The sequence below is a fragment of the Megalobrama amblycephala genome, linkage group LG13 (assembly GCF_018812025.1).
Source record: "Megalobrama amblycephala isolate DHTTF-2021 linkage group LG13, ASM1881202v1, whole genome shotgun sequence".
In the NCBI taxonomy this organism is placed as follows: Eukaryota; Metazoa; Chordata; class Actinopteri; order Cypriniformes; family Xenocyprididae; genus Megalobrama; species Megalobrama amblycephala.
In genome coordinates this window covers 15,254,994-15,267,887 of record NC_063056.1, presented here as the reverse complement: position 1 = coordinate 15,267,887, position 12,894 = coordinate 15,254,994, and the positions used below count along the sequence as shown (strand labels likewise).

General features: G+C 37.3%; 1 protein-coding gene across 2 annotated transcripts in view; it reads right to left on the bottom strand.

The window, feature by feature from the left end:
* The window catches only part of chn2 (chimerin 2), a 65,319-nt gene that overhangs the window by 38,378 nt on the left and 14,047 nt on the right, over positions 1-12,894 (bottom strand). For both annotated transcript variants that reach the window (XM_048153204.1, XM_048153205.1), the window contains one exon: positions 2,186-2,224. In XM_048153204.1, coding sequence (XP_048009161.1) covers positions 2,186-2,224 — 39 coding nt within the window. The remainder of the gene's footprint in view (positions 1-2,185; positions 2,225-12,894) is intronic.

Here is a 12,894-nt window from a genome sequence, read left to right as displayed (position 1 = left end):
AGGACCCCTGCAGACCCAGAAGTCTCTCCAAATGGTCATCGAGATTTCTCCAAGTAAGACATGTTCTTGGATCAACATATTTTGCTGATCCTGGAACAACATTCCTGCATGAAAATTTAGTCCTAATCTAACTTTTCCCTAAAATCAGAGGGAAATGATAGGTGATAACACTGATGTAAATGCACCTAACACTGGTTGCAAGCCTAAACCTGACATAAACGGTAAACTTGCCCCTCAAATCTGATTGGTTGATTGGAATGTTGTTCCAGGGTCAACAAAAATGTTGATCCAGGAACATGTTTTACTTGGTGAAATCACGTTCACCCTCTTGAAATATCAGATCATTTGACCTTTTAATGACAAGGCAAGATTAGTTCAGGTTGTAAAATGTCATGTGCATGGGGTGATTTTATTTTATATTTAATAAATCATGATACTAGTAAAAAAAATACATAATTATTTTTATTATTTATTATATATGTTTTAGATTGAAAAACACATTTAAACACTATATTTAAACACTGAATCCACGAAAATCTTTTATTCCTTTGCCAGCTTGAGTGCTGCTGTCATTAAAGCTATAAAAATAAATAAATACAAAAAATTCTTAAATTCATGTTAATTTTACAATTTACTCAAATTGTATTGCTGATAACAAAATTGGTAGTTAAAAAGATATAACATTAAAAAATCTAACATGAATGCATAATGCATAGTGGACTCTTTGGCAGTGTATTATCAATTAGTTCTTTACTGTGAGGAAAAAGTTTAATAATGGCATTTAGATCAGTGTGAAGAAAGCAGCGGTAGTGAAGTGATCAATACTGGCTCAAAAACCGCAGCAGATGTGCGGGGGCACTTCAGCTCGACATGGACGTGACCTTCTCTTGATGACTTCATTAAAAGCTGCTCATCATGGAGAGCAGTGATTGGCCGCCGCAGTCTGAGCCCAGACAGAATCTGGACTCAGCACTCAGATTTTTCCTCACAGGGAGCAGGAAGGCATCTGACAGCGATGCCAAGTTTTTGTCAAAGAAGCTCAGAACAAGCAGTGGGTTCTGGACAACGTCCACTAGAATGACAAGGACGGGGCCTGATCTAAAAATACTGCACAGTGGGAGTGAATGCGAGGGAAAATGAGTTGAAATGTGGGATGGACTAGAAAAATCTGATATAATGCTCACTGGCTAGGAAAACCTTGAGAGGAGAATTACTCCTGTCAGGGTTGGGAATTAAAAGGCAAAAATGCCACCAAAATGAACATAAATGCCACATTCAAGATAAGGGGAAAGAATAACTCTGCACAATTAAACTAAATCTATTACGGCTGTTCTGATAATAAATAAATGAAAAGTGAAAAGTTGCATTTAGATATGCTCACATTGCATCCTATTTCCTTTTATGGGGTTTTCTGTAGCGTTGCGCATTATAACCAATCACACATGTCTGTGTTGAGCTTATGAATGCATTGGCCAATCAGAGGCATTAAGATTAGTCACCATTGAAAACACCGGTGGTTTAAATGTGCACTCTCACTGACTCAATTCTGCACTCTTGTGAATTCTCTCATCATAAACAAGTGAAGATACCATGTAAGAGATTCATTTTGCAGCGTAGACAGCTTCAGTGATTGTAGCAAGAGTTTTTTGCGAGAGTTTTTTGATTGTAGCAAGAGTTTTTTGCGAGAGTGCATAACTTGCGCTAGAATGAAGTCATGGACCAGTCGTTGGGAACGTTCTTTGCTAAAATAACCAATGTGAAGTCTTGATAATAGTGAAATAATAATGAAATAATGAAATGCATAATGCAAATTGCAAAATCAGTAAACTAATTCATAAACAATTTCAGCTTGTTTTGTTTGTTTTGAAGTAATTCAATTTAAGTATATGACTTAAAAGAAAACGCAGATATATTTATTAAGGAAATGATCAAAATTGCTCTTACAAAGCTGAAAAAAATGTCCCTATATTGCCCTGTAGTGGAACAGTTAATTTCTGACCCTGGCTTCTGTCGACTTGCTCTATGCCAGACCACATTCCCATGATGCAACGCTCTCATGTTTGAAGCCCAGATTATTGTATTTCTTCAGTCAAGTGTGTTTTATTCTGGTTGTTAATGTCTAGTCTAGTTTTGAGACATTAAAATTGTCAATCTGTACATGTATAATGTTAAAAATAATACTTACAGTAGGATTTCCATATTGGTGGTTGGTAATCTTCAGGATCTATAAAAAAAGGATAATAAAAGAATGTCAGGATGTCTTCTGTTCTGTGCTACGAACACGTGTTAAAATAATTGTCTCTTGTCTACATGTTCTCATTTAACACAGTCTATGAAACTTGCTGTCAGGTTAGAGAGTGGCTGTAATCCAAGGTTATTATATTGTAGTTATTCTGTAAGCTGTGATGCGTAATGCGCATGGCTCTGACAACATAATCCTTCCTCTACAACGCCCTCGGGGTTTACATGTTTTAACACTTCTTTCATTTAGTTCCCCTTCTCAAAGACAATAAATATACAAATGTGGATTTAACACACTTGTACAGCTAAAACACACACACAGGTTTGTTTTGCTATCTTAATGAGGACATTCTATAGGCGTAATGGATTTTTTATACTGTACAAACTGTACATTTTATCCCCCTACACGACCCCATACTCCTAAACCTACTCGTCACAGGAAACATTCTGCATTTTTACATTTTTAATACAACATTGTTTAGTATGTTTTTAAAGCTATTTTAAATATGAGGACTCATGAAATGTCCTCATACTTCATGTTTACGTTGTAATACCAGTGTAATACCCATGTCATTATGCAAATTTGTGTCCTCATAAATCACACACACACACACACACACACAGGTTTTTGTCATTTCAAAAATATGGGCTTTCAATCAATTAAACACTTTAACCAAATAAGTCAATTAAATTATAACAATCAATTAACTGCATTTTGCATAAATGTACAAACCCGATTCCAAAAAAGTTGGGACACTGTACAAATTGTGAATAAAAACAGAATGCAATGATGTGGAAGTTTCAAATTTCAATATTTTATTCAGAATATATATAATAATACATAATATATTCAGAATTTAAAATTTCATGGCATCAACACATCTCAAAAACGTTGGGACAAGGCCATGTTTACCACTGTGTGGCATCCCCTCTTCTTTTTATAACAGTCTGCAAACGTCTGGAGACTGAGGAGACAAGTTGCTCAAGTTTAGGAATAGGAATGTTGTCCCATTCTTGTCTCATACAGGCTTCTAGTTGCTCAACTGTCTTAGGTCTTCTTTGTCGCATCTTTCTCTTTATGATGCGCCAAATGTTTTCTATGGGTGAAAGATCTGGACTGCAGGCTGGCCATTTCAGTACCGGGATCCTTCTTCTACTCAGCCATGATAATGTAATTGATGCAGTATGTGGTCTGGCATTGTCATGTTGGAAAATGCAAGGTCTTCCCTGAAAGAGACGACGTCTGGATGGGAGCATATGTTGTTCTAGAACTTGGATATACCTTTCAGCATTGATGGTGCCTTTCCATATGTGTAATCTGCCCATGCCACACGCACTCATGCAACCCCATACCATCAGAGATGCAGGCTTCTGAACTGAGCGCTGATAACAACTTGGGTTGTCCTTGTCCTCTTTAGTCCGGATGACATGGCGTCCCAGTTTTCCAAAAAGAACTTCAAATTTTGATTTGTCTGACCACAGAACAGTTTTCCACTTTGCCACAGTCCATTTTAAATGAGCCTTGGCCCAGAGAAAACGTCTGCGCTTCTAGCTGGCAACGGCGAATGGCACAGTGGATTGTGTTCACTGACAATGTTTTCTGGAAGTATTCCTGAGCCCATGTTGTGATTTCCATTACAGTAGCATTCCTGTTTGTGATGCAGTGCCGTCTAAGGGCCCGAAGATCACAGGCATCCAGTATGGTTTTCCGGCCTTGACCCTTACGCACAGACATTGTTCCAGATTCTCTGAATCTTTGGATGATATTATGCTCTGTAGATGATGATAACTTCAAACTCTTTGCAATTTTTCTCTGAGAAACTCCTTTCTGATATTGCTCCACTATTTTTCGCCACAGCATTGGGGGAATTGGTGATCCTCTGCCCATCTTGACTTCTGAGAGACACTGCCACTCTGAGAGGCTCTTTTTATACCCAATCATGTTGCCAATTGACCTAATAAGTTGCAAATTGGTCCTCCAGCTGTTCCTTATATGTACATTTAACTTTTCCGGCCTCTTATTGCTACCTGTCCCAACTTTTTTGGAATGTGTAGCTCTCATGAAATCCCAAATGAGCCAATATTTGGCATAACATTTCAAAATGTCATCAACATTTGATATGTTATCTATATTCTATTGTGAATAAAATATACGTTTATGAGATTTGTAAATTATTGCATTCCTTTTTTATTCACAATTTGTACAATGTCCCAACTTTTTTGGAAACGGGTTTGTAACATTTACAGAGAAAAGCCCCCACATTAAGGGAATTCAAAGGTGTTAGATTATTTTGGCAGACAAAATCATTGAATAAATATTCAAAAATGGATTTTGAATGTCAATAAATGTTTGTTTTGCTTCCTTTTTGTTTGTTCTGACATTCTGATCCATTTTGTTGTGCTGTATCGAGTTGTTTTTGAACTTGGCAGATCAAAAGAGAGCAATAATCTATTTCATAATGTCACATATTAATTCTGTATAATTCTTGAGTGAGATAAACTGGTAAACTAATTTTGGTTTGCAGCACACCCAGGATGACTTAATAAATAACAGAAATGAATAGAAATAAGGTGGAGTTGGGGTTGTGGAAGGGTGATAGAACAATTGCCACAGAAATGAGATAAGACGCCATTTATATACTCGTTTATTGTCATTGACATTCTCCTCCCGAATAGAGCTCTATTCTATGGAAGCTTGTTTTCACCACAGAATTAATAACAAAAAAGGTAACTGCAACTTCTTATGTCTTTAAGTCAGAATTGTTTAGAGTTTAAAGGGTTAGTTCACCCAAAAATGAAATTTCTTTCATTAAGTACTGACCCTCATGTCGTTCTACACCCGTAAGACCTTCGTTCATCTTCGGAACACAAATTAAGATATTTTTGATGAAATCTGAGGGTTTCTGAAACACACATTGGCAGAGTATACCTTTTGAGATACAGAAAGAAGAAATCGTTAAAATAGTCAACGTGACTACAGTGGTTCAACCTTAAATGTTACGAAGCATCGAGAATACTTGTAGCGTGCAAAAACAAAACAAAAATAACGACTTTATTTAACAATTTGAACTGTTGTCATACGCAGCTGACGTAGTGAACACAGTGAAGGCTTCCGTGTTTATGTCCGAGCGCTTTACACGTGAACAGCACGACGTATGCATGTGATGCTGACGCAGGAGCCGGACAATAATAATATTTAAATGTCTGAAACCTTAAAAGAAACATTATGTGGCTGAAAACACTGCATAGCTGTGATATATGACAAGAGATGAACGCGTCCATCTCGCAGCAAAAGCGCGGAAGCACAGTTTGAATCTGGCAGTTATGTGACGTCGCTGAACGTTCGAAATCCCATATGTGGAACCTTACACCCAGGGGCACTGAAATAAAAATCCCATATGTGGGACCGTACAGCTCAAAGGGTTAATACCTTTCTGGAGCTCAAAAGGTGTAATGACGTTCCTGCCTATGTGTGGATCAGATACCCTCAGATTTCATCAAAAATATATTGTGTTGTGATGAATGAATGAAGATGAATGAAGATCTTACGGGATTGGGACGACGTGAGGGTGAGTACTTAATGACAGAAATTTCATTTTTTTTGGTGAACTAACCTTTTAAGAATGAAGTTTATATCTCAAAATTCTGACTTGAAATATAAACTCACATTTCTGACTTTTTTCTTGCAATTGCGAGTGTATAACTCACAATTCTGACCTTTTTGTGATATACAAACTTGCAATTGCAGGGGAAAAAAGTCAAAATGGTGAGATATAGCCTAAAAAGCCACAATTACCTTTTTGATGGAAACTAGCTTCCATACCATATAGTTTGCAACTGGAAATTAGTGGGAAATTTCTGATCTCTCAGAAATGCTCTTCCAAGTTCAAGCTTTGGGTGTCTTTCTAACTTCAAATAACATTATGGTATATACTTTCAAATCTAGGGTGAGATAAATGAATGGGGAAGCAGCACCTCTAGTAAGCAAGTCATTTCTCAAAAGAACGCAAGTCAGAGTCTGACATGGTTCAGTACGGCTGTTGAGCACAGGATATGGATGTTCGTTTGCATACATCATGCATACTAATGAGAATGGCAGCCCTGTCCGTCTAAAACAAAAGAACACCTTAATACAATATTTTAATTTAAAAAAATCTCAATTACTGTTTAACATGATAATTTAATACAGTACATTACTTGTAAAAATATGGGATAAAAAATTAACACATTTAATCATGCCCTCCTGAACTGTATGCAAATTATGTAAAGCAATTTAATCTGAGCAATTCAAGCTTAAAGTACTAAGTGCATAGCAGATCAACACAGTTGTCCCTTGAGAAAAAGAAGTGCACTTGTAGTGTACATCAAAAAATGTACTTGCAGATAAAATATTCATAAAACAAAAGGCTATGACTATGTTTAAAAATTTCAATTAACATTCGAGTGTCTGAAAACATTACACAAATATGTTCTTTTAAAGTAAAATAATTGTGATTTATTTTGATTAATTAACTGGAATATCGTGAATTTTTAAATTGACTGGCAATATTAACGTATAATTTATGAATTATTACTGATCATAAGGTAAACGGTATAAAATCTGCCAAATAGGTCATTAAATTCTGCACCTAAATCTTTCTCTGAAGTCTAAATACAGAAGCCTGAAAGCATCAAAAGAAAAATAAATTTATAAAACAAGATTTTCAGGCATAAATCACAACAGTTCCTCTCACAGTCTAGCCAGACAGGCTTCTAGAAAAATCAATATTAGTACGTAAAGTAGGCCTGACAGTAACTGCACAAACCCATAAACAGATATTTGGCAATAAGACAAAGACACTCATTTCACAATACATGCATGTGTGAGAAATAAACAAGACTGTGGTGATGATCAGCATTTCCTCATCCAGAAAAGGACCTGATTATCTGATCATTCATGGAAAGATTACCAAAAATCCCACACTGCATTGTAAGCAATGACGCACTCACTGTGTGTGTCTGAGTTGAGAACAGTATCATACAGCCCTGGAAAGTATGTGAAAGTTCAGAATGACTGCGTGATCTTGTGTTTGCGAGAGAAAGACAGAAGTAGATCGAATAAGAAATATAGAGTGGAAAGTAGTAGCTGTTGTTTTGTTTTAGTAAAACAATCTCATTGAATGCATAAATCAATGTGTGTTTTCTTCTCTTCCCTGAATACGTGCTGGTCTCTACGGATCCATGTCTTATTTCAGGCACTGTCTCTTTTAATGTCAGCACTTTACTGCGGCCAGTCAGCATTTCCTCACTGCCTACACACTCGCAACCAAACACAAGCTCAAAGTCCAAACCACAACACACACACAACGCTCCATCCAAACCTGCTACAACCAAACATACAACAACTGTTATACTACACGGGCTCACTCTGTATATGTCTCGTCAAAGCTGTAAACATTTAGTCAGATTTGTTTATAAAGCCACAGGTGAAAAGCACGCAAAAAACTGAGCTGCCAAGTTAAGATGCTCATAATGCCATAACTTGGCAATAGCTATGCTGAGCCAGAATGAAAGGATTGATTGGTTTGAGGCTTTGGCATGTGCTTGCAAAGAGAACATTTAGCAAGAACATCAAGCGATTTAGTCTTTTTCTTTCTGGAAGTTGATGATATAGCGAGGTTTAAAAGTTGGCTGAGGTTTGGATTTGTGTTTTTTGGTCTGAATCCTTTGTAATTCATGAAGAATTGTGATTTTACATGCAGGCAGCAGTGCAGCACTAAGTATGGAGGAAAAACTTAAATTAAATGAAAATATAGTTCACCCCAAAATGAAAATTCTGTTTTGAAGTAGGGCTGCATGATTTGGGGAAAAAAAATCTGATAAAAATTGCATTTGCGAAAAATGTATTGTATTTAAATAAATATTACAATTATTTTTAATTATTAAAATATATATTTTACAGTATAACTGTAAAATTAGAATACTGATAAATATGGCTGTTATAATTTATCAGTTTTCAAATTTTAAACAAAAGCACAGGGGGTCCTTGTTTTGTTTAGGTGGCCAATTCTGTGCCTGTAAATTTTGACTGAATTTGAAAATATCATGTGGTGTGACCACTGCAGTTTTCCATGACGGATATTTGTCATAGATTGGCGGTTTTTGTGCTTTTATATTCAATTGAATTTCATTCCTGTGATCAAAGCTGAATTTTCAGCATCATTACTCCAGTCTTCAGTCACATGATTCTTTAGAAAGCATTCTAATATGCTGATATGCTGCTCAAGAAACATTTCAGATTATTATCAATGTTCATATTGGAAACTGTGATATATTTTATTTGCCAGGATTCTTTGATGAATAGAAAGTTCAAAACAACAGCATTTATTTGAAATAGAATCTTTTGTAAAATTATAAATGTCTTTACTGTCACTTTTGATCAATTTAAGCCTAATGTGTCCTTGATGAATTAAAGAATTAATTAATTTCAACTTAAATGAAAGTCAACTTAAAGGTGCCATCGAATGTTTTTTTACAAGATGTAATATAAGTCTAAGGTGTCCCCTGAATGTGTCTGTGAAGTTGCAGCTCAAAATACCCCATAGATTTTTTTTAATTAATTTCTTTTAACTGCCTATTTTGAGGCATCATTAGAAATGAGCCGATTCAGGCTGCGGCCCCTTTAATTGCTCGCGCTCTCCGCCCCCTCCCGAGCTCTCGACTCTATGATTGCATAAACAAAGTTCACACAGCTAATATAACCCTCAAAATGGATCTTTACAAAATGTTCGTCATGCAGCATATCTAATCGCGTAAGTACAGTGTTTATTTGGATGTTTACATTTGATTCTGAATGAGTTTGAGGCTGTGCTCCGTGGCTAACTGGCTAATGCTACACTGTTGGAGAGATTTATAAAGAATGAAGTTGTGTTTATGATTTATACAGACTGCAAGTGTTTAATAATGAAAATAACGACAGCTCTTGTCTCCGTGAATACAGTAATAAACGATGGTAACTTTAACCACATTTAACAGTACATTAGCAACATGCTAACGAAACATTTAGAAAGACAATTCACAAATATCACTAAAAATATCATGTAATCATGGATCATGTCAGTTATTATCGCTCCATCTGCCATTTTTCGCTGTTGTCCTTGATTGCTTACCTAGTCTGATGATTCAGCTGTGCAGATCCAGACGTTAATACTGGCTGCCCTTGTGTAATGCCTCAATCATAGGCTGGCATATGCAAATATTGGAGGCGTACATATTAATGATCCCGACTGTTACGTAACGGTGTTATGTTGAGATTCACCTGTTCTTCGGAGGTCTTTTAAACAAATGAGATTTATATAAGAAGGAGGAAACAATGGAGTTTGAAACTCACTGTATGTCATTTCCATGTACTGAACTCTTGTTATTTAACGATGCCAAGATAAATTCAATTTTCAATTCTAGGGCACCTTTAAATGAAATGGTGCACTTATGTTTGCGATGTGATTTTTTTTTAATATAAGAAAATGTTTAAAAAATTTGTGTTTTTGAAAATTCTGTGAAATTTTAATAAAATCTGGTTTAAATCTATTTTTTTTTTTTTGTATACAATTGTTTATTGATCTCTTTAAATAGATTTTTAATGAAATTTAAGGACTTTATGTCATTTGGAGTGACCACACATCATGTGGTGCGACCAATAATAACAATAACTGTATTAAATTAAAAATAAAATATCTACACTGAAAAAAATTATAAATGCAACACTTTTGTTTTTGCCCCCATTTTTCATGAGCTGAACTTAAAAATCTAAGACTTTTTCTATGTACACAAAAGGCCTATTTCTCTCAAATATTGTTCAAAAATCAGTCTAAATCTGTGTTAGTGAGCACTTCTCCTTTGCCGAGATAATCCATCCACCTCACAGGTGTGGCATATCAAGATGCTGATTAGACAGCATGATTATTGCACAGGTGTGCCTTAGGCTGGCCACAATAAAAGGCCACCCTAAAATGTGCAGTTTTATCACACAGCACAATGTCTGTGTTCGTTGTCCATAACATACGTCTGCCCATACCATAACCCCACCGCCACCATGGGGCACTTGATCCACAACGTTGATGTAGCACAGTTCGTAAACGGGAAGAAGGAGGCGGGAACCGGCGAACATTCAACGTAACTTTAATTCAAAATAAACAAAGAACAAAACGAAAGTAATGCCGGCAGACCCTCGCGGACGTCTGCCGGCCACACAAACATAATAAAACATAACATAAAGTCCAGGCCTGGTCCTCTCTCGTCCTTCACTGACGTCGCTCCTCCTTTTATGCCTCCGGAGCTCCTCCGTGAGAGACTCGAGGCCGGCACGCCTCGCAGGTGATGCTCATTAACACTCGCGTCACTGGCCTCGCGCCGTTCCCTCACGGCTCTCGCCACCCTGCTCGTCACAGTTGACATCAGCAAACCGCTCACCCACACGATGGCATACACGCTGTCTGTACAGTGAAAACCGGGATTCATCCGTGAAGAGAACATCTCTCCATAGTGCCAGACGCCATCAAATGTGAGCATCTTCCCACTCAAGTCGGTTACGACGACGAACTGCAGTCAGGTCGAGACCCAGATTAGAATGGACGATGAGCATGCAGATGAGCTTCCCTGAGACGGTTTCTGGCAGTTTGTGCAGAAATTCTTTGGTTATGCAAACCGATTGTTGCAGCAGCTGTCTCAGGGCTGGTCTGGTCATCTCTCAGATGATCTTGGGGGTGAAGATGCTGGATGTGGAGGTCCTGGGCTGGTGTGGTAACACGCGGTCTGCGGTTGTGAGGTCGGTTGGATGTACTGCCAAATTCTCTGAAAGGCCTTTGGAGACGGCTTATGCTAGAGAAATGAACATTCAATTCACTGGCAACAGCTCTGGTGGACATTCCTGCAGTCAGCATGCCAATTGCACACTCCCTCAAAACTTGTGACATCTGTGGCATTGTGCTGTGTGATAAAACTGCACATTTTAGGGTGGCCTTTTATTGTGGCCAGACTAAAGCACACCTGTGCAAAAATCATGCTGTCTAATCAGCATCTTGATATGCCACACCTGTATGTGGATGGATTATCTCGGCAAAGGAGAAGTGCTCACTAACACAGATTTAGAACAATATTTGAGAGAAATATTCCTTTTGTGTACATAGAAAATGTCTTAGATCTTTGAGTTCAGCTCATGAAAAATGGGGGCAAAAACAAAAGTGTTGCGTTTATAATTTTGTTCAGTGTATTTATTTATTTAAATTGCAGCCTTTGCGATTTGATAATCGGACTAAGCCATATCACAATTTCAGTTTTATTTCGATTAATCGCGCAGCACTACTTTGAAGAATGTTTCAGCTGTTTTTGTCCATACAAGGAACTCAATGGCTTCAAAAACAGCACTGATTGAACCCTATTGACTTTCATTGTATGAACAACAAACAAGACATTTTTCAAAATATCTTCTTTTTGTGTGAACTGTTTCTTTAATTGGCCCAGTATCAACTTTACAGTATTCAAGCAAGACAGATTAGCCTTCAATCAGTGTTTATATGAGCGCATGTTTGGATTAGCATTGTCTGCTGGAGCTCAGGGGTGCTGGCGTGCTGCAAACAATACAAAAAATGAATTATTCTTCAGTGGCTCATTTGGAAAATTTGTGATTTCTTTTGGTGATCTGCCAGGTGCTTTCTTTGCACTATCGCTGGATCTAATAGAGAGGCAGGAGAACATTGACGGAGGAAACCTCAGGGTCAGGAGGTGCATACTGCCTATTCACAAAACACTCCCGACTACTTGCAGTATGTCAATTAACAGTGAACAAAGGTTTCAAAAAGCCTGAATATGAAAAATATTGAAGTCAGTGCAATTAGAATGGTGAAGGTTGGTCTTTGTGAAGACTATGAAAAGATGTGACTGAAAGATTCAGTACAAAATCAAACTATACCGCATCTTTCCTGATTAGAAACCAGATTTGCTGCGGTCCTCAGGAGAAAAGGCTTTTAATTAAGCAAATTTCCTTGCCTCAATGCTACAGGCAATCTGTGAGAACTGTTTGCCATTACTGAAAAAAAGAGACTAGATGAATCTGATTACAATGTTCCAAGGACAAATTGTTGGAGAAGTGTTGTAAAAGCTCTTATTATATTCAACTTCTTCTCCCATAGCTCTAAAGCACAGGCATCCATTTGAGGTAGTATTTTACAGGCTGGGTAATGTTAAATGTCATTTGCTGTTGACTTTCAGGCTGTTGCAGGAAAGATACCATTGCTTAAAAGAATCTGAGAGCGTAAAAGCTGCTTTGAGATGGAGAGTTGGGCGACTATCTGCAGCTCACACACACCCTCACAGCTCCCACTTTCTCAGGCAGACTCTTATCTCTCACACAAATTAAAGCTCAGCGGATGAGAGGGAACAGGCATCCTTAGGGCAGAACATAGAAATGCAGACACAGACTAGCAGTATGTACTTCAAACGAACAGCCCGTCTAAAATATCTGCATGTGGAGGAACACAGCCTTAGCAAAACCTGACGAAAAATATACTATCTAATCTCAACACCTTCACATATACACACACATAACGTTTATCATTGTGGAGACTTCTATTGTTTTTATATTGAACTAATGATTTTTAAATTCCCCACAGGTTTACT